The following is a 22,351-nucleotide window of genomic DNA, read 5'->3' as shown; positions in this document are numbered from 1 at the left end:
ACAAACAGCAAAATACCTGAACAGGCAGGCAGAAGAAAGTGAGGAGAGCCTCCATCACACCGCAGTCTGAGGGCACTGCATCCACAGCACCTTAAGGAGTGCATGAGCTGCTCCAGCACTGGACGGTCATTATCTTCCTCTTGCAAAAGGCCAACTAGAAGCACTACTTACTTCAGGTGGTAAATACGCCATTGAGTAATGAACCATGAGCCAAAAGCTTCACTCATCAATAAGACCCTTTATTTAGACAAGACAAAAGTTTGCACAGCTTTGTAACCGTAGACAGAAATTAAAACATCTGAAATATATTATGCTTTTTTTTTATCCCCATATATTTAACTTTATACGCCGTTCTTGGAAAGCTGTCTTTTTTTTGTGCCTCAGGATTCCCGTTTCAGCAGAACATAAGCTCCCATTACTGCCAGAAGAGCATACTGCAGAAGAAAACACAGAATGAAGACTGATGACAATTCTTCTTCAGAGAAGTTCTGATATTATAAACTGCTCAAAAAGTGCCCTCTACAACACTACATGCTGTAGACGAGCAGTTACAGTTCCTGTAGAATTACAGCAATATTTTACTGAGACCACATTCTTTATAAATAAGCACTATGACTGTGTGTGCTTAACTCAAGAGGTAGCTATAAATTGCTTTCTAATCAGTTCTAACACCACGTTCTGACAGACCGCAGGCAAGCTAACAAGAGAACAATGCTCATTTTACATTAGGTAACAAATGGTACAGCTAAGTTTATTAACAAGTATTATTATAAGCAAGATTCTTTCCTTATTACCTTACTTGGTATTTTATAGCTTTAAGTTTAAGTATTCAAACTGTCTGTATACATACCTTAAATTTCGGATAGTCATTCATTATTATAGTTACCATACCAACATAAGGCAAAAATCTGTAATGGACAGAGCAGATGAATGCAAAATTAACCCTCAGAAGTTTCCATGTTTCAATGTTACTCAGTCAAGAAAATGTCAGATAATGGATTTCAGAGAAAACACACACTCAAGCAGACAGTGAGGGCTCCAAAGATGATGTGCATCTGACAACACAAATTCAGCAGCAAACTCTCCAGACCCCACTCCTTCCATCACACAAATGCTTCATCTTGCTAAATATTATTCACAGCATTAAAAATACACATGCACCCCATAAATGGTACAAGGCTCCAAGCAAAAGCGTTCCAAATACATACTTCTTGCACAAAACTACAGATAATTTGAGAAAATCCTCTTCCCAAGCAGGGAAGTGGACAAAAGATTTAACCTTACACGAAATTACTGTGGGATGTGGAAATCATTTCCTGGCAGTTTCCAGCACTTACAAGGAAAGGTTGGTTGATTGTTACTCATTGGTGAACTATTTTTATTATATGCTGCTTCTTCAAAAAAAATAATTCCCACTCCACAACAGTAAGTAGACTGCAGAAAGTAACTTTCCTGTGGAAATTAGCTTAATTACCAGTCTATTTATTTAAGAAGTTCAAAAATACCATGCTATCCACTTTGTACCCAGCTGAATCGATTTAAGTGCATCACTTGTTCTCTACTTCAGTTAAAAAGAACACAGCCATTTTGCATTACTTACCCCCTTGCTCTTCCAACAACGTCTTTCTTCTCTAACCAGTTCTGTCCCTCTTTGTACAAGCCTCTATCATCAACTTCATTGTTATCACCTTTGGTCAGAAATTTGATGTTCCCATTTTCTCTAAAAGGCAACGAGGTGACAAGCTGAACCACTTAATTTAGAAACTTCAATCAACATCTTGAAAGCACACAGTGAAGACGGGAAGTACTACAAGATTAGATAACAATGTTTACTTCCAGTCCTGCTTATTTAACAGGCCCCATTCGGTCATCAACATGGCAGCCTTTATTGACAGACAACAAATTTCAGCAGGAGAGGTGGTATAAAATGCTCCTAGACTGTCACCTGATGTCAGTTATTATGTGATGAATACGAAAGGCACTCATTTTAATTTTTTAAACTAAAACACTACTTGCTGATCTGGGAAAAACAAAACAAAACCCCAGACACACAATTTTCTGTATTTTCAAGAGATCATAAATTTTAATTAAAAAAAAAAAAAACACACACACACAACCAACCATAAAACCAACCCCTCTCCCTAAGAGACTGTTTTTTTTAATGGAAGATCTCAAATCAAAATTTAGCTTAGCCCTCCCCTGATGCTAATAACAAGCAAAGACACTTTAACACAGTTGTAAATCTGCATCCAACTCAACATTTCGTCACTGCAACACACTTTCAGGTCGCTTACTCTTTAGTTAAACAATACAGCAAATCCTCAGTTGTATTTCGTATTTGTAAAAGGGGAAATAAAAAAATAACACATGCAGTCAGTCTTTAAGTATCATCAAGTTGACAAAACATTTTGTGGGGCTGTTACTGCATGGGAAACCCCACAGGCAGTGCTCTGGGCCCAGTAGTGCTGATATCCCAACTTCTGGCCATTAAGAAGGCTCATTCCTTTTGCAGGAACAGCGATTTTAAACCCCAGACATACCCAAATAATAGCCTTTCCCTACCGCTTCAAATAGAATAGTGTTCTGTACTTTGTTTGATATCATTTAAACTGCTGATGTTAGAAAACCTGTAAAATATTGCTCCCTTTCTAGCACTATGTATGTGTGGATGACAAACGTAGGATTTCGGTTCAACACTCACCCAGAGCTCTTAAGGAGCAAATACTCCACTGCTTCCTATACCCACACTACCTTTTCACTGTGCAAAAGTAGAACTGCCCCTTACACTTGGGAAGAACAGTTCATTATGTGAGGCCTATGCCATAAGGGTAAAAACAACAGAACTCGCTGTGGCATAGGTTGACCTACTTTGAACCTGGACGGTGTTGCTGGGGGAAAGGAGGCAGGGTGACAGGAAGCATGCCCCAGAACTGGGAACAGATCACATCCTCGAGCCCAGCTGTATATTAAAGCAAATCCTCAATTGCTTTTTTTTTTTTTTTTCATGAGATATTACCAAATTGAAAAGTAAGTGAAAGTCACAGTGAGAGAAACTGCATTTAGAAAGAAGGAAGAATGCCAAATTGCATTACTTTTCATGAATTTTGATTACTCTGTGAACGATCGGAATGTCTCTGCCTTCAACCTTAAAAACAACTATTTCACCAGCTCTGATTGGGTCATCGTGGAAATTCGTTAAGAACAAGAGGTCTCCCCTGTGAAAAGCTGGCTCCATGCTGCCACTACAAACAAGATAAGAAGGAGAGAGTTTATTAGCACCATGGCAAACAGGAGAACAACCATGAAAACAATCAGCATTTCATTCTTACAGATAAACCCACAATTCCTACTGCAATCTGTAGCTTCACCCATTCAGGAATACCACGCAGACAACTAACACACAATGCAAACCCCAGTGAGCCCCAGGCTGGGCCAGCCCATAGAAGACATTCTCACTGCCTCAATGAAAGTTATAAATAAGCTCTACAGAAATGTAACAGTACCATACAGTACAAAGGAAGGAACAAAATGAGCCATTCAGGTTAAGACAATTGATCTAACAGACAAAAGCCAAGAAGCCTTTCACAGAAGCCCAGGAAATACCCTGGGTAGAGTTTAACTGACCCGAGTGAGGCTTGTTCTTCCATCAGTGACTGCTATTAATGATCAGAAAAACAGATTCCTTTTTTCCAGTCAGACATTTTTTGTTATTTTGGTAACAGCCTTCAAGGTAGGATTCCAGGTCCTATCACTGCTCACACTAATGGACTTTTCCCACTGAAATGCTGTTACTTTCTGCATGTCTCCTTACTGATACACATTCTGTTTCTATAAGGTTGAACCTTATGAACATGCATTTAAACTTCATTCATTTGACCAGCACTCAGAGGCCAGCAGGATGGGGTCTTGACATACCAGAAATTACCATTAAGAGAGAGGCAGCGGTCCACTGAAACTGACTAATAAAAGGAATTTTACCATAATACAGTTTTAAAATAAATGTCCACGTGATAAAAAAGAAATAAACAAATAGACCTGAAACTGCTCGATGCCTTTAGAAAACGCAACACTAAATTTCTCAGGCATAGAATCACAGAATAGCTTGGGTTGGAAGGGACCTCAAAATCACAGAATCATATAGAATCACAGAATGGCCTGGGTTGAAAAGGACCACAATGCTCATGTAGTTCCAACCCCCTGCTATGTGCAGGGTCACCAACCACCAGACCAGGCTGCCCAGAGCCACATCCAGCCTGGCCTTGAATGCCTCCAGGGATGGGGCATCCACAGCCTCCTCGGGCAACCTGTTCAGTGCGTCACCACCCTCTGGGTGAAAAATCATCTAGTTCCAACCCCTGCTGCAGGCAGGGCTGCTGACTGCCACATCAAGCACTGGATCAGGCTGCCCAGGGCCCACCCAGCCTGGCCTTGAACACCTGTGGGGAGGGGACATCCACTCCCTCTCTGTGAAAAGCTCCCCCTGACATCTAACCTAAATCTCCCTTCCTTCAGTTTGAAACCACTGCCCCCTCAGCCTGTCTCCATGGAGGAGCTCCAGCACTCTGCGTGCCCCCACGCCTCTCCTCCGGACCCTCTCCAAAAGCTTCATCAGAAGCTTCACAGAACCATACATGCTTTCATCAAAGCAGAACCAAACCTCGGAATCCTAACCCCTGCCCAGGGATTACTACCCAGCATACACGAGTGATCTTGGGTACCTGCTCTATACCTTAACTTAACAGACCAAGGTCTCACTCAACTGCTGCTCCACACACATCACTGATAGCCTGGATTCCAACCACGGGAGGAGCTCTGCTCTGTGTGGGTGCAATTCAGACCTTCAGGGAAGGCGCCCGGGGCCTTCAGTGGGGCAGGGGGCAGTGCCATCACTCACCTGAGCACCACAACGATGGGGCTCTCGCTGCCAGTGATGACGATGAGCCCCTTCCATATCATAAGGGCAGAGGAGACGATCATGGCAAAATTGAGAACCTGGTAATACAGCTACATGGGACGAGAGAATGTTTGTACAGGTTACGGTGTCACATCAACGCGAGGCGGGCCTCCGGCCCGCAACAACGGGCCGCAGCGCCGAAGCCGCGTTGCAGCTGCAGCCATACGCCAGCAGCGCTCACGCACCGACAGCTCCCGGACCCGGCAGCATTTCAGCGCCCTGAGATGCCGTCAGCCCGGGGACAGCCGCCTCCGACCCCCCGCCCCGCGCGCTACCTGCCGCTTGTTCATACGCCGCAGGTCCCCGAAGAGATCCATGGCGGCCCCCGGGCAAGCGCCGATCCCCGGCTCCCAACCCTCGTCCCCGGCACAGCCCCGCAGCACTACCGCTCCCACCGCCGGAGCGCCCGGCTCCCCGGAAGTTGTAGTTCTTTTCCCCACCCCGCCCCGCTCGCCCCCAGTGTCGCGCCAACGCCGAGGACTACAGTTCCCAGCATGCACCGCGGGTCGGGGTCCTGACGCGAGGACCCCGCCTGCCCGCTCATGTGCCGGACACTGCGTCGGCCGAGGGGGATCGGGGCCGGAGCGCGGGCAGACGGCGGCGCGGAGCGAACCGAGACGGTGCGCGGGGCAGCAGCGCGGCAGCAGCGCGGCGGGGCTCTCCTCCACGGCCGCGCCGTCTGGGTCAGGCGGCTGCCGGGCAGCTCTTGCGGCGACTGTCGCGGCGTGGGCGCAGCGGATTGGCGGCCGCGGGGCCGCGCGCGGGGTGCGCTGAGTGCCGCCGTGCGCGGCTGCGGGGCGGCCTTGCTTGTTGCGCAGGAGGCGCCGCTGGGGTTGTGTTGTTGCGGGTTGGTCGATGCTCGGCTGAACACGAGCCAGCAGTGTGCAGCAGGGTGGCTGAGGGGGCCAACGGCACCCTGGTTGTGTCAGCGGGAGGTGACCGTGCCCTGCGCTCAGCTCTGGTGGGGCCGCACCTCAGGGCTGTGTGCCGCCTTGGGCCCTCAGCGCAAGAAAGACATTGAGGCCATGCAGCGTGTCCGGGGGGGGATCGAACCGTCAGGGGTCTGAAGCACAGTGCTGTGCGAGCGGCTGAGGGGTGGGGTGGGCAGCGTGGGGAAGAGGAGCTCAGGGGAGGCCTTACAGCTCCCGGACGGGGATTGTGGTGAGAGGGGTCGGCCTCTGCTCCCACATAACGGCGGTGGGATGAGAGGTGACGGCCTCACGTTGTGCCGGGGGGGGGTCGGGGTGGGTGTTAGGAGCAGTTTTGTCTCCAAAGAGCAGTAATGCGTTGGCACAGCTGCCCCACGGAGGGGAGGAGTCCCCGTCTGGGGGGTGCTCACAGCTGTGCGGATGTGGTTCAGTGGTCGGTATCGGCCATGGGTGGCCGGTTGGACGGGGTGACCTTAGAAGTCTTTTCCAACCTTAATGGTTCTGTGCTTCTATATCCTTAAAACTACGTGTGTCCAACCTGCTGGATTTACGGCTTGCTGCCTTTTTTTGTGTGTGTTTTAATAACTAGATAACATAAAGTCTCATTAGTTGTATTCATTTGTATGTATATGAATTACCTATTTATAGGTGTCCCATGATGGTTCCCCTTCTCACAGTGCAGCCCAGGCCACTGGAAGGTGAGACACTGCTGTAAGTGTTCAGATGAGACGATCAGTGCCAAAGGAGATTTTCTGCACCAGCTGCATCCCAGCACTGTGCTGGGGCTGGGGGCCCCTCGAGCCACAGCCACCACAGACCCGTATGTGGTTTGTCACTGCATCCCTCCAAGCAGATGTGGTGTTCAGCAGCAGTTACAGAGACAGGCGAGGGGAAGGAACACACGCAGGAGCAGTCTCAGAGGCTGTGGGACTTCCACATTGCCTCACTGCATGCAACAAGGGTGTTTATTCCTTGGAAGGCTGTGGTCTGCCCTCGGAAGTGTTTGCTGGGTGGGTTCTTGCCTGCCTGAAAAACAGCACGGTTTTCATATCGTGCTGCTGAGGCAGATTAAAAAAGATTAGAGCTTTTCCATGTACAGATCTGCTCACATTTTTTCAATGCCAACACAAAGGGTTAAAATTGGTGATTGGGATAACGTGATAAAGAAATGCCATCAGTGTGAGGGGACCACAGGGCGCAGTCTCCTGTGGATTGTTCTGTTGTTCACAACATCTGGAGCTGCATATTGGTTTCACACATCTCTGATGCATTGAGCAGTCCTTTTGCATTGTCCCAGATGGGATGGAGAGAAGGCAAGAGATCGTAATGGCTCAGTGGGGTTTAATGAGGGATCCAAGCACTGCGGGTCACCTGCCTGTGAAACAAATGTGGGAGTTATGGGAGAGAAGTCGTTCAGGTTTGGGATTTTTCATTTGCTGCTCTAATTAAGAACAGCTAATTACTGATTCCCTTAAAAGGCATCACAGAGCCTCGCCTCTCCTCCTCTTTCAGCGAGTCCCTTCGCGACGAGTAAATCCCAGTTCCTGCTCTGGGTGGCTGTTAGGTGTGTGCTGTGGTGGTTGCAGGAGGGGCTGTCTGCGGGCTGTGCTGCTGAAATCTGCCTCTCAGTCACCGCCTTTTCCCATAAGTGCATTTCCCACTTTACTGGTATTTACGCAACTGAGAGATGCCAGTCACAAAACCACTAATTGAAATACACCGTATGAGCTACTTCTTGCCTAATTACATTTCACTCCCAGAAGATTGCTCTCTTAAAGCTGAGAGAGGGCCAAACTCTGCCTGTTTGCCCCAGAACTGCTTGTACCTGGAGTGAATCATTGAATATTGCACTGATTTACAGAGGTGTGGCAGAACTGACTTCAGCCCCAACAATTGCAGACGATTATAAACAATATCTGACAATTAGATCTTTGCTAAATTTACTTCGCTGTTGGAATAAAACATGTGTATTATTTATTTTTATTATGGAGGTACTTTTCATTTTAGGTATTAAAAGAATTCATGATGTTAAGGCAGGACATCACATTTGCTTTAATTAAAAACCAAAAAAAAAAAACCAAAAAACCCAACACCTTTTGTCCCAAAATCTTTTGTATCACACCCACATCCCTATTAAATAATGAATTCAAAGCTGCTTCTGTATTTAACTACATGTGTGTATCTGGGAGGTGGTTGAGTCACCGTCCCTGGAGGTGTTCAAGGAACGTGCAGATGTGGTACTAAAGGACATGTCTTAGTGGGGAAATACTGGTGGTAGGTCAGTGGTTGGACTGGATGATCTTGGAGGTGCTTTCCAACCTTCGGTTCTATGCTTCTATCATCTATACAATTGTAAATATTTGGCACTTTTCTGTCATGTGTCTCTCTCAAACACTGCTGTGCCACGTGCAGGAGGGACCAGGCGGGTGCAGGGAAGTGTGGCCACAAAGCCCTGGGCCACGTGGTGCTTTGCTGCAGTCCTGCGGTTGCTGCAATCCAGAGTAACTCATGGAATGTTGGAGCTGCTGCAGGATTCTGACAGTGGGAAGATGATACAAAGGCGTAGGGTACTGCTGTGCTCCTGTGTCTTCTTGCAAACATAGCTCCATGGAGTCCCACTGCAGCTAAAGTGAGTGGTTGAAATGAGGGGGTGGGTTTGCATCCTGGAGCACAGCTGCAGTGCTGCACCACACAGCACGGAGCCAAAAGGCTGATAGGAAAATGGTATCTCTTACTGTTTGTAGGGCTCTGATTCACAAAACAGACCTGTTGTGGACTGGGAATACCCGAATTCTGAGTGTGAGGATGAGCCGTTTGCCACAGAAATGGCAGTATCTGAGGGAAAGTAAAGGATGGTGCTGGAACTGTTCTTTGCAGCCATTCCTGGCAGAGAAAATAATAAAAAGTTGGAATAGCAGAATCTAATTTGGTAGCAAGCAAAGGAGAAAGCAGAACCACTCTATGGGAATTTAGAAAAGCAAGAAGGCATCTTTGTGGGACCCAGGACTGGGTAGTTTCTTGCTTGCATTCTTTTGTCTGACGCACAAAACCACACTTAATTCTGAGACCAGAGCACCTCTGACATCTCCAACAACCAACTTGCTGCTGATCAGCCTCGCAGAGCTCAGAGAGCACTTCTCAGTGAGTTGAGAAGTGAGTTCTCCGTGTCAGGCTTGCACTTTTCTTCCTTCTCCAGGGTTGCTGCTGCGATTCTCCCACACCGCTGCTGCTGGCCGCTTACTGTACTGTTGGGATAGTTTTGGCTGTTAAAGGTTACATGTATTTTTGAATCTTTCTGTTCTCTGTTTGCTTTCAGTATTTGTACAGCAGCTCTTCAGGAGCTTGTCCACTAGGAAATGATGCTAATTTTTTCTTCCGCAGGAAAATGGAGCTCTTGACATTCTGGCTGTTTCACCAGCCCTGTGCAAACATCCAGACGTGAGTGCTACCTATAGAAAAATATTTGAATTACGGCTCTTTGTGTTCAAAGAGCTTGGGCATTGGCAAAGAGCTCACACCTCATCCCCGAGCTGAGCAATGCTGGCTAACGGGGAAGCTCCATTTGCAGTCACCTGGGGTAAACACAGGTTCCCTCAATCCTGTGCTTTGGAAGCAACTTGGGCCCATGTTCACGCTGAACACAGTGCTGTTCTTCCCACTCTTCAGAGCCTGCTGCTTCCAAGCACACGTGGCTTCTGTCCTGTCTGCCTTCTGTCTTGTGTCTGTCTCTAGCTGGCAAGGATATTGTCATAGGCACAGTCTCTTTGCATGGTTGTATTTCTATGTGGGTGAGATAACGTCTTCAGCCTGCTTTGCTGCCCGATGTTGGGATAGCTGATGTGGTTGCAGCTCTGTGGATGTGTTTCAGGGAATTCTTTTCTTTGTGACAATCATTTTGGTTCTTGGTTGTTGGTGTAAGGGAGGAGGAGAGGGATGGATGGGATGATCCGCACTTTCTGCTTTCAGCAGCTGATGCCCTCTTTTCCTTCCCGTTCCTCCAAGAATATGGAAAAAAAAAAATCAGAAATAATTGATAAATGTTGTTCAGATGCTTTCAGTTTTTGAAACTCCCTAAGAGCAAATAAGGAGGCAGTAAAAATGTTTTCAAGAAGTCAAAGTAAAGTAAATATTTCATCCTTACTGAGTAACAGTCCTCTGGTCAGCCTGAGATATGTGCATTGGTTTCAGTGCTTTGATGAGGCAGGGAGAGCACTGAGCTGAAAAGTGTTATCAGTAAGTTGTTAGCAGTAAGGGTTAATGTTTCTGTGTTGTGTGACCATGTGCACTGATGTTCCTGGGGCGAGGGGATGTGGTGGCCCTCTCTATTTCTCTGTCTTTGGATGTGGTGCTCAGAGATATGATGTTGTTAGAGTTAGGGTAGGATGGCCGGGTTGCAGTTGGACGTGGTGGTCTTTAAGGTCTTTTCCAACCTGAGCAATTCTGTGACTCTGTGATTCTGTCCCCGTCATCGTGTCTTGGAATAGCTGTAACTCTTTCGTGCTTCTTTCTCCCTGTTGTAGCTTTTACCTGGGACGATCAGCAGCATTTCAGGCTGATAATGGCACCCGTTTGCTTTGCTTTTTGCTGCAAGAGCTGAGCCTGGAGCACTGTCCAGGAAAACAAAAGAAGAAATCATACCTGCCGTGGCCCTCGGAGCCTCGGTCAGAGGTGATCTGATCCATGGTAACTGAGCACTCTTGCCTTGACTTTTATGAGCGTTTGGAAGTGCTTGACATTACATGACGGGGGCAGAACATGTGTGGGCAGCACCTCGTCCAGGCAAACCATGCAAGGCCGTGTGCAGCCGCACGAAGAGACCTTCTGTGCACATCAGGGGCTCTGCTCGCTCTGCTCGCAGCAACAGTATGTAAATGCGATGATGGATTGGTGTTTTGAGAAAGCAGCTCCTCCAGTTGTGGCCTGATGGCACTCATCAAGAGCTGCTCTGCATTTTAACTGAGAAGGCAGCAGTCACTTAGAGCAGAAATATTGCTGCACGTGGCCGTGCGTATGGATGTGCGGTGGTGCCAGGCGTGCTCGGAGGGCACTGCTTGCAGGGCAGCACAGCCACAGCTCCGCCGTCTGATGACAGCCCGTGCATACAGAATGGGAGAATTGGAGAATATAAACAAAACGGGATGGAGGCTTCTGCCACATCACGTTAGGGGACGCATCTGTGAGGGATGCAATGCTTGGATTATTTTGCGGATGGTCACATTACTGCTCTGAATACATCCTTTTTCCTTCAAGCCATAAACTCTGGTGTTGGAGCAGAGAGCAGCAGTGCCCCCTCCACTTCCAGCCAGACCTGAGTGCCTGCTTTCCTAGCAGCAGAGGAACAGAGCAGTGCTGCAGGGCGGCCCTACACTGCCCTGCCTGGTGCTGAGCTGCCAGTCCGGTGTGTAGCCTGCAATATTGGCAAGACAGCATTAATGAAGCAGTTCAGTATGGTCACCAGGGAGGAGACAGCACGGTTCTTCTCAAGGGGAAGGAGGGACCTACTTGCTGTTCTTGCTGCCCTGTGCTCTGCTTTCTCTTGCTGTGTTGCCCAGCCCTCGTCCTTCTGGGAGCCCAGGCAGATAATCTTTCTGCAATAAGCTGATATTCAAACAGAAAGAGTTCACTCCTGAACTGCCCCAATATTTGAGAAAGGTTTTACAGTGAAATAGGTTTTTTCTGAGTCTCATTATTGGCCCGGTGGCTGTGTGTGTGCGCACGCATGGCCAGCACACTGAGAAGGGCAATACCAACAGAATGAAAAGGTCATAGTTATATAAAAATCCTTTTAAAACTAAATAGCCCTGGCACACTAAATTCCCTGTGGATACTCAGCAGTTGAGAACTGAGAGAGTCAGGGCATTCAGAAGGTCGAATTCTGCATCTGCAAATGCCTGGTGGAAGCCAGGAGCAGTCTGCAGCTGTGGTCAGCCTGAGCCACCCCCAGTCCATGGGAGAAGCAGAGGAAGGAGCCCCACGGAGCTCAGTGTGCAGGAAAAAGGTACAGCTTGTACCAGAAGGATTGCACAGAGCCTGCCCAAAGCAGAGCGAAGGTTGGTCTCGCTTGTGCTGTGCCTCTCAGAAAGACAAAACCACCGGGTGACCAGACTGGCTTTGAGGACAGGGGCTCCCGAAGGCAGAGAAGCTGTCTTTGTGTTTGAGGAGTCTGCTAATTTGCTCTCCCTAATTACTTTTTGATTCATACTAACTCTCAGGATCTGGAGCGTCCTGCTGCAGAGTCCCTTATATGAGATGGAAAAGCACCTCTGAACCCTTCGCCCTTCTTTCTCATGAAGGGAGCAGGCATCCCTGTTCGTCATCATCATGGCTTTATTGATCTCTGTTGTGTCTGCTTTGCCCATCCCTTGCCCCATCCAATGTCCCCACGTGAAGTCCATCTGCTGTCCACCCTGCCTCGTGCCTGCCCAGCTCTGCTCTGCCTGCTGGGCTGCTGCAGGTGGGTAATTTGGGCTGCATGAGGCATTCCCTGTGCAGGAGTTTGTGGACTTTTTCAGGGGCACAATTATGCTTTCCATATGTTTCCGTATTCCTACTAACCTGTTAGCATTCTTAATAGCAACCGAGTGCCAGGCAAACAACTTCATAGCACCTAGGGACGTGGTGTAGTGGTAATATTGGTGGCAGGTGGATGGTTGGACTAGGTGATCTTACAGAGGTCTTTTCCAACCTTAATGACTCCGTGATTTTCCAATGTTCTGCAGTTGTTTTCTGTTCTTACTGCCCTGCGTAACTTCGTCTCATTGGCATCCCTGGGGCCCATGACTCTGTGGCTCACAGCATTCCCTGCAGGTGTGGGACCACGAGGTGGTGAAATAAACCAAAGTGTTTATAATGGCTGTGAAAATTTAATTTTTATTATCTGTTCACTGTATACAAAACACCATTCTGCATAGTGATAACTCATTTGTTGTACAGTTGACAGTGCACATCAACAAACAAGTGTCGGAGGTATACACTCAATGAGGAGGGCAGTGGTGGCCGGGGTGATGCTGGGATGGAGGAGCACCTCACAACCACTCATGTATGAGTAATAGAAATGGGATAGGAAGCATTTACCAACGAACCAAATCAGTATGGATGAGGATGAAGAGACAGAGCAGGATTCATGTATCCGATACACAACTTCCAGAGTGATTCAGAAGGGTTACGGAGGCGGCTGAGAAGGGTCTGTATTTTTTCCAAACACTTCCATCTTTAAAGTTGCTAAAATTTAGTGATAAATAACAGAATCTCACAAATATTTTGGGGCAAAATGCTCCACATTTATTTACATACGAAATGTGTTTAATACAGTCGTAATGGACGTAGTGTATAGTAACATCTGACAGCAGCAAGACTTTTAAGGAACCGAACAATTACTACCGTATATCATGCAGCTATCTATATGTACAAGATTTGTTTCTTTTTTTTCTTAAAAAAAAAAAAAGAAAGAAAAAAGAAAAGAAAAAAAGTAGAAAAAGGTCTTCTAGGGATTCGTACAAGGTATAAAATGCAAAAAGAAAACAAAAAATGTAACTCTCACAGAGAACCACATACGAAAGGGACAGCGCGGTACCTTTCTGCACCCGGTGAAAGCTCACCAGTGGTGTTGGATGCACTTTGAAGCTCTGTGAGGTCTGTGCTAGAGGTGAAGTGCCAGTCGTACCCACGTGGGCTGGTGTGGTGCGTTTGCTCCTCGACGGCTGTGGTTGAACACTGAGCACCGGGACATTTGGCATTAGCAAACAGAGCTGGGAAACGCCAACCCCGGCAGCAAGGGTTGGCTCTGTTCTTTTGATAACCAGAGATAAAGGAAAATACTTAATGCTGCGTAATCACTTCTATAATGTTTAATAAATTACATAACAAAAAAAAAAAAAACCAAAAACCAACAAAAAACACACAAAAAAACATCATTATAATGATAAACCTATGCCTCTAATTACATCTTACTTGTTTAATCCAGAGCAGCCCAGCCCTTTTATAACTATTGGAGCTTTGACCACAAGCACCTGATGGCTACAAATTACTTCATGATACATATACATATATATATATATATATACTTGTGCAATTATGCATGTCAGAAGTACGTGATCCCCTGAGGTGTCTGCACCTGTTCTGGTGTCAGCACCTCAACCAGCACTGCACTTTACATGTGCAGGGACATTGTTTTTGGAGAGAAAGTCTGAAAGCTTCCTGCCACAAGCAGAATCATCCAGAGTCCTGCAGGATGTGGCATATCCCCTTGGCTTCCTTGCTTTTTCTTCCCTCCAGGCGCTGCCTTCGGTTGTGTTCCCATTTGCTAAATGTTCTGTCAGAAGCATTCACGTAAGAAACGGTTTAAGAGACCCCAGGAAACTTCCCCAGCATTAAGAACTCTGTTTTAGAGAAACTTACTACAAAAACAAACAAACAAACCAGAAAACGAAACGAAACAAACAAAAAATTTCCACTAGATACCAATACAAACACGTAACAAAGAGTATAAAAGTTATTAGTTTAAATATATACAAACTCTTTTCAACTCAAATACTGCTTCAATGGTTCCGAGGGTATAGACAATGAGGTGAGGGGGACGTCGTTATGCAGAATATATTGCAACAGCCTGAACAGTACTGTTAGCACTATTATACCTTGAACTTTCTGTAACAAAAACGTCATTACTATTCCAATGTGGAGAGAGATTTCCATGTCCCAACGCTCCGATCACTTTTCAGCCGAGCTCATCCTTTTTGACTTGATGAAGGCCATGCCGTGTGTTCTCATGTGAGTATTTAAGGCCGCTTCAGTTTCAAAAGTCTTTGCACACACTTTGCATCTCCTGTCTGACACCGTGCTGTCGGTCGGTTCGTCCTCGTGGTTGGGTTTGTTCTCTTGCTGATTATCCTCCCCAGACCCGTTCTGCTTTGAGACTGGCTGCGGCTCCTTCAGCTTGTGTACGATGAAGAGGTGCCTGGAGAGAGACACGTGAGATGTGTAGCAGAGTCCACACTCCCTGCACTGGTACGAAGAGCCGTCAGATTTATGCTGAGGAATGTGTTCGTGAAACTGGAGGAGATTTTCGGTTGTGAAGCCGCAGACAGCACACTTGTGAACCTTAAAAACATTGATTTTTAGCTTCTTCAGTGGCTGTGTGATTGCACCTCGGGGAGGCCTGAATTCCAGGACAGGTTCTTCCAATTTACGCTTTGGACTGGGAACCTAAAAAAAGTCGTAAACAGTATTTCTGTAAGCATAAATACACAGTGACTGCAGTGGCGTGCCGAGCAAGCTCAAGGCTGGGCATTTGGGATAAGCTCACCGTGCTTCTGTGCAACCTGCAGCTTCTCTACAGCTAGGAGAGGACTTAGTTGCACAAGTTTTGAAAAGCAGAAAAGCAGAATTTTATGGGATCAAAATATCTGCTTAAAGATCCTGAATGTACCCCCACAAAAACTCAGAGACTGAATGAATCTTCTAAGTGATTACCTTTGCATCTTCTTTCACTTCCCTTTCTTCCATATTAGTCGACTCAGTCATTTCTTTGACATCAGGGTCTTTAATGCCGTGCATCAACTGAATATGTTTTTCCAGCATCAGCCGTTTGGTAAAGGTACGTCTTGAGTCTGGGCAATGCCTGTATAAACACAGAGCAAGCGTGCAGAGGCCCAAGTGTCACGCTCAGAAAGAGATGTACTACTCTGAAGAATGTGAACAGAGCTAGCAAGTAAGCGCAGACAAGTCCAACCTACTAACGATAATATTGAAAGACAGCACTCTTCCAATCAACTGCACGAGTATTCTCAGAATGGGAGAACAATTACAAAACAGAACTACAGCTTGGATTCACAGCAAGTGAGAGAAAAGCTCTCGTAAGACAATACCCAAAGCAGTACAAAGTGTGGGAGCACGAGTTTGTTTCTTGTACCTCTCTTAATGTAACTAAACTGTACATTCAATGAAACGCTTTGTCAAGTTCTCCCTAACTAAATTTGAGCAAGAAAGCCATCACTTTCCATGAGGGATGAATGCTAGCTCCAGAGGAGTCTTAATTCTGCACTCAACTCCAAATTCTTTGTCTCCTTGGAGCTAGTCCATGAGGCTGAGGTTAGGTTGGGTTAGTCTAACCTCAGTGCCTGGAGAAGTTATGAAGAAGAAACACTCAATTCACAACGTTTGCTGCTGGTTTACACTCTATATATCTGGAAAATAAAACAGAAGCAGTACTTACGAGCATGTATAAACCTTCCTAATGCCTTTGTGCTTGATGCGGTTGTGACGACATAAACTATGGGACGAGCTGAAAGATTTGTCACACTGCCGACAAGGGTGTTTCTTCATTTGCTTTAAAAGAAGAGGAACACATTGATTTTTTTAAAAGAAAGAGCTGAGTGGAAGTAGTCTGTGTGCCAAAACCTTCAGTAATAGGAGAGAAACGTACTTACCAGTGTCTGTCACTTTTGTCAAGCACACAACATTCCTACAGCAGCACTGCAGGAGCTACATCTCTTTCAAAGCACACACTACCAAAGACTGCAAACAGAAACCATGGGCTGCAGGTGAAGTGAAGCTCTTCCATCAAAGAGGCAAGGGAGATTGGGGGGCAATTTCTGGATTGGCAAAAGCAGAATGAGCAGAGATGTGCTTTACCATAAGGCCACCTTTCCTTTCCCATTGCCTAATAACTTCTGAAGCTGCTGACCAAGAGGTTACCATCACCCACAAGACGAGGGGTGATAAGGACCAAAGCAAAGCATCACGAATACTGATGTGCCAACAAGGCTCAGAGAAGTCACAAGGAAATGCGGGATACAGTCTGATGCCAACCTGAGGAACCCCTGTTTGGGGAATTCTATGTGTTTTTTAATCACTCTTTGTTATGTGGAAGGAGAAAGAAAAGGAAGGAAGGTAAAAAGTATGGAACAGTCTCCATCTATGCCATTCCAGCTGAACACAGCCACTGGAGCTCTAGTATCTGAAGAAATGATGTCTCCAAAACTGTGAACTATAAAAGCCCCAAGAACAAATGACACAGTCCTACGCTTTAGGTCTTAGTAGCTTATTAGCACATCGAAATCTTAGAGCTCAGTCCAAATTGGCCCATCTTATCATAGTTGCAGCAAGGAAACTGAAATATTCCCAATCAAATCTCCTGCCTTCTACAGTTAAATAGATTTTTCAAGCTCCTATCTGTAATTTTCTACCATTCTGGTAGTAATAAAGAAATCAACAAAACATCTTGAAAATTAAAGCCAAACAGTGCCCAAACAGATCTCATTTAAGACTTTCTCATATTGCTATCCAACAATCCAGCTGGGGCCAGAGCCCCACGCTCAGCATTCTGCACAACCACTCCTGCCATAACCAGGGTGTACAAGGTCTGAAGAAGCTGGTCACTTGCACCCAGACTGCAAACATTCTACACTGAGGAAGAGCTCTGCTTGCTGCCCAGGTAGAACTGCAGGAATGGTCAGTTTCATGTGATCAGTCCAGTTATCTAGAAGAAAAAAAACCCATGTTCCCAGCCTTTTCCTGCCCTGGCAGAGATGAGAGCTTTCCTTCATAGCGTTGATAACACTTTCCTTCCTGTATCTCTTTGGGAAACTGAAAAAAAGCAAATAATGTAATGTCATTCTGCCGTTCCAGTTGGAGCCACTGAGCCAATGATTTGGATCAGCACTTGGAATTGGACCCTCCTTGACTCTTCTAGAGAATCCATACAAGATACATCCCTACGTTCCCAAGCATTCAACAGCAAAGATTTTCTTTGCAGAAGCATGTTAAGGGCTTGGCTTGTTCTCAGCTTCTGAGGAAACGACAGATTCCTACACAATGGAGACAGGCAACAATTCACATGCAAATTTTCATGTGATACAAGTCACTCTCTGGTGCCTAATCTAAACTAATAATAAGAAAAACAATTCTCAATCCTAAATAACACATGGCTCAAGTCACATGGAAATGCTGATGGAGATGAGAGACCTTTCGCTATCAAGATCAACATCACAGGAAACGTGGGGGAAGGAAAGAAGAGGATTTCTGAAAGGTCACTGATGCAGATGGGAGGAATCCCATTAGGAAACAAGATACGGTTATCATACTAGGGATAGTCCTTTACATAATGCCCTTAGGGGCACAGTGCTCCTCAACATAGATTACTTTCTTTTCCTGTTTAAAGGCCAATTAAAAAAAGAATCAACACGTTCTTCTCTGAAATTGTTGAAGTACATACACACAGTGCATCCTCATTAATGCTAATGCATTAATCAGTACAATTTGCAACAAGGTTTTGCAGTGTGCTTATGACTGCAGTGCCCTGGGATGAATTTGCAGAAGCCTAAAACAAAATGTGAAAGCATATTATGAAAGAGAGGCAACATCATAACAGTAATTCTCGTGCTTTAAGATGGACGGGCTGCTTCCTCAGGGATAGGAAGCCCTATAGATAGAAGGAATAACCACAGGATAAAGGCAGGAGAACGTGGGGAACCATCACGTGGTGTGTGCAGGAAAAGCAAGTGCTGTGACTGGGATAGCAACTGGAATTTCTTTTATGCACAAACACATGGCATGCAGCCCTGCTAATATGCAAGATATATTTTTCTTTCATTTTCTTTTAATCAAAAGTCTGAATGTTGTATGTGTGAGGATATGGGTATTATGCCACTCTCTCATGAACTCCCTTAGGACAGTGAACAACAGCCACAGCTTCCTACAGCGTGACAACATCCCACTTAAAAATACTACAGAGATCAGCACAGATAAATAGCTCAACAACACAGCAATCAGCCATACTAATTTTGAGTATGGCTAAAAAGGTATTTAGTATTTTAAACAGAACAGGTGAAATAAACCAGATTTCAGGTGGACAGCAAGACCAACAAAGTAGGTGGTGCTGTAGCAACTGCTCAAGCTCTTACATGCATGCTGGTAGAGCTCTGAAACACTGCCTAGCATGTGAGCACAAAGCAGGTCAGATCATCAGGCTGCTCCCATTCAGCACCCCATGAAACAGAATGGTTAATTTAAATGAACCTTGCCACTTGCTAATATGCAAGTATAAAGCAATGGAAGAGACTAGATATGCTATCAACTTCCACTGGAATTCAATGGAACTGGAGTGCTGTTCTATTTACTTCTTAGAAATACCTGTCCTTGATACATGAAGAGACCTAACCAATGACCTTTATGATGCAGCTTTCCCTGTGGGACATTTATTCTGTAATTAGGTGCTGCAGGAGCTGTTGCACAGCATCTTGTCCTTAGCTACAGGAACAAGAGGATGTTAAATTAGTTTTACTGCCAGTTGGAACTGGTAAAGCAATTCCTGCTTAGAAAACATCTGCCCTTTCTCGGAAAGGCACTGATGGAGAAATCCTAAGAAGCTCAGCATATGTGTACCGGGCTGAGATACACCAGATTCAGCTTTGAGGCAGGAGCTGCACGGCTGTGTCAGTACCACCCTCTGTCTGGGATAATCACTTTTCTTTTCCAGAAACAGCATTTAGGTAGAATCACACCACGGTGGCTACAAACCTCCCAGTATCTGACTAACCTTTAGCCAGCTCAGGAAGAGGATAAGAAAATGTGAATGGGTATACCTGCCATTGCTTCCCAATACTGTCAAGAATCCGCCCAAAGAGGACATACGTGGCTGTATCTCTCCCGTGTCTGGATAATTTGGTCTGGGATCAGCTAAAAGGGGGTTACAGCTCCATACCTTCACTGCGAGCCTACAGCAGCAATTAAGAGTTTGAAACTAATTACCTTCAAGTACCTTACATGACAGTGTGTTCCGTAAATAGCTCATGAATTGCTTAATTAAAGTTTTTAATGCACATTCTGCATAGGCAATTTTAGAGCAAATAATCCTTACCTAGCATTCCTTAGAGAAGTGGACTACGAATTAATGCCATTATTAAGTAGACCCACTTCACATATTCCTTCATCTTATGCTCATTTCTAGTCTCTCTAAAGTAAAATGCATCTGTAACAAATTACGTTTTGAATACAATCATTTAAAAAGCCAAAATGAATGACAGTTTCAAGAGGTCTGGAAGAAGAGTGGCAACTGCTCTTTACCACCCATCTCTGGAAGCTGTATCTATTCACTTCGATCTACATCTGCCTCCCATTTCTCAAGGAGACATTCAGTAGGGAAAAAAATGTAAGTAAACAAATATAAGCAATGAATTGTCCCTCCAGGCCAGTGCTTGAGTGCAGTAATTATCTGGTATTTCATAATGAGGGCTGTTCCTGAGGTTACATGCACATTCCCATTAAACACGAGAGGGAGGAAGATATATATTTAAAGTTAGCATCATAAAGCATCATCAATATGGCACTAACCTTATCTTACGTGCCTTCTGCCACTGGGATGTGTGTTTCGTTACACTGGACGTGATTTTCCAGCTCATTCTAAAGCAAGTGTCATGGGGAGTCTGCATTGCTGTGCTTTGGTTTTAAGAACGGCATCGGTGTAAAATCTAAGCATGTCTGGTCCTGCAGATATTTATGCTTGCCTGTATAAGCACTGATGAGTTAATATTTGTGCTAATTGGAAAAACAAGATCGATGAGTATTTCACGCGCTCCTAGACAGACCAATTTTAAGAGAAAACTGAGCTGTGATTGTATGAGTATCAGGGGATCAGAAATAGATCATCCACTCACTGTCACGCTGCGGGGACAGCAGCACATCGCATGGAGTTCCTTTACCAGCACTTCACAGCAGAAGCGTCACAAATAGATCTGCTGGGCCTGAAAGCGAAGCAGTTCACACTAATTCCTCCACGACTTCAGTAGATGGAAATGCAAAACTGGGCTTCTAAAGCAGGAGGAGAAACCAAACAGAGCTGTCTGTCCGACCTGCACGCCCTCAGGCTGCAAAGGAGAACCAGGTGAAGGAAAATGTAATTCTGTGAATCAAGGTCATGATGCCATGGGCTGCTCCATCACACTGGGCTGACGCTGCCCTGTGTGGGTTCCCAGGCTCTGTGGAACCAGCTCCTCATTCCTACATGCTGATTTTCCTTCAGCCCTGAATCCTGACTGAAGCAACAGCTCCTGTTATCTTCCCCTTCCATGCAACCTTCAGCCTTTGAGGTTCCCAGTCTTGGCTCACCCAGACTTGGATTGCTGCCTCCTGGCTCTGGCCGGACACAACAGTTTTGGCACTAATGCAGGCAAGGTAACAGGGAGGCACAGCCACTGCTAGAGCAATAAAAGCAACCCAAGACTGAAATGAAGGAATGGACCATTCAGTTTCCTCTGTTATCCACGTTTGCCTGACAATAAGCACTTTGCTCTCACTGCTGTAAATGCTCGTGCACTTCAGCCACCTCACGCAAAGCATTCCTGCCACCTGCACGACTCATCCACGACTCAGGTGGATGTATGCAAACACACATTTTGCATACTTCTAATTCTGCTTTGCTTTTGTAAGACCTACCACTGCTTCAAGCACATCTGATGTTTTGCAAGATGCCACCTTTGCTAAAAGACAACTGTTTACACGGAGACTAATTGAAAGAGACTGCTCACAAGGATACAGAGCTAGTATGTTTTATGTCTTAACTCCATCGATCTCCCTCCACCTATATGGAGAAGAGAGGAGGCTGGACACCCATCAGGATAATTTTCTAAACTGTGAAGCACAGAAGGAAGGAGGAGTCTGAGTCAGCTGTGTGTTGTATTTATCACTGTTCTTTTCCTTTTTAGCTATATTTTAAAAGCCAATTTCATAGCTCCCTTCCCTGCATTCAGTAGCAGAGGAAAACCGTTCAGTTTCTCTACTGCCCACCTGTCAGTCGTTTTCATTTAATTGGAAAAGCTCTGGGATGCAGCAAGGACACCCAGCTGCCTTTCTGCTGACCTGAGAACACAGCATTTCCATGTTTCACTTTCAGTCAGCTTTGAGTATGTTATCTCACATCTTGCTGCTTTCAGTAAAGATTTCACCTTGTTAACTCAGCTGCCTTGCTGTGTAAGAGCAGAGCAATGGCTTCACCTTGCAGTGAGTATGCCTTTAAAATGTAATGTGGGTCGAACCAATAAAACAAGACTCCATTTTCTGATTTTAACGGCTAATGGATTTCTAAGACAGGGGCGATGGCAAAGGCACAAAGGAAGAAGTAGGAGCCTGGATCAGAGGAGATAACTTGGAAGAAATACTGGAATATCCTTCATTCTTTCCATCCTGAAGAAATTTTGGTAATGGATGAACAAGTCCACCACTAACTAAGAGTGCCTGGGTTTTCTCAAAAAGATCTATGCAGAAACTGGCAAAAAATAATCAGCAAAAGAGAGAGATGAAATACATGTTAAGAACGAAGAAGAATAACGATGGAACTTAATTATCTGCAACTGCATTAGAAACAACAACTTAATGCAACAACTGCATTAATGCTTTTAATGCAACATTAAAAAAAAAAACAAAACAACAACAAAATAACTTCATATTTTAGGCTTAAGTCACATTTTTGTAATTA

At 45.5% G+C, this 22,351-nt stretch overlaps 2 protein-coding genes and 1 long non-coding RNA gene across 14 annotated transcripts in view; 1 reads left to right on the top strand and 2 right to left on the bottom strand.

Moving 5' to 3' along the window:
- Positions 1 to 218: 218 nt before the first annotated feature.
- On the bottom strand, positions 219 to 5,341 carry SEC11C (SEC11 homolog C, signal peptidase complex subunit). The gene is made up of 6 exons (XM_424458.8): positions 5,230 to 5,341; positions 4,895 to 5,004; positions 3,093 to 3,242; positions 1,601 to 1,720; positions 851 to 908; positions 219 to 434 (listed from the first exon to the last, which is right to left on the bottom strand). Exons 1-6 carry the CDS (start codon positions 5,269 to 5,271, stop codon positions 381 to 383), a joined length of 534 nt encoding a protein of 177 aa, XP_424458.4. The 5' UTR covers positions 5,272 to 5,341; the 3' UTR covers positions 219 to 380.
- Positions 5,342 to 10,718: 5,377 nt separating this feature from the next.
- LOC124417504 lies at positions 10,719 to 22,266 on the top strand. Its single transcript, XR_006932418.1, has 2 exons — positions 10,719 to 21,876; positions 21,963 to 22,266. It is a non-coding gene; the product is annotated as an uncharacterized LOC124417504 (long non-coding RNA).
- The window catches only part of ZNF532 (zinc finger protein 532), a 40,037-nt gene continuing 30,827 nt past the window's right edge, over positions 13,142 to 22,351 (bottom strand). For all 12 annotated transcript variants that reach the window (XM_015277397.4, XM_015277398.4, XM_015277396.4 and 9 more), the window contains 3 exons: positions 16,094 to 16,206; positions 15,352 to 15,499; positions 13,142 to 15,084 (listed from right to left, as the gene is read on the bottom strand). In XM_015277397.4, coding sequence (XP_015132883.2) covers positions 14,590 to 15,084; positions 15,352 to 15,499; positions 16,094 to 16,206 — 756 coding nt within the window. In that variant the 3' untranslated portion in view covers positions 13,142 to 14,589. The remainder of the gene's footprint in view (positions 15,085 to 15,351; positions 15,500 to 16,093; positions 16,207 to 22,351) is intronic.

This window comes from Gallus gallus, chromosome Z (assembly GCF_016699485.2).
Source record: "Gallus gallus isolate bGalGal1 chromosome Z, bGalGal1.mat.broiler.GRCg7b, whole genome shotgun sequence".
In the NCBI taxonomy this organism is placed as follows: domain Eukaryota; kingdom Metazoa; phylum Chordata; class Aves; order Galliformes; family Phasianidae; genus Gallus; species Gallus gallus.
This window is presented reverse-complemented; position numbering and strand designations above follow the sequence as displayed.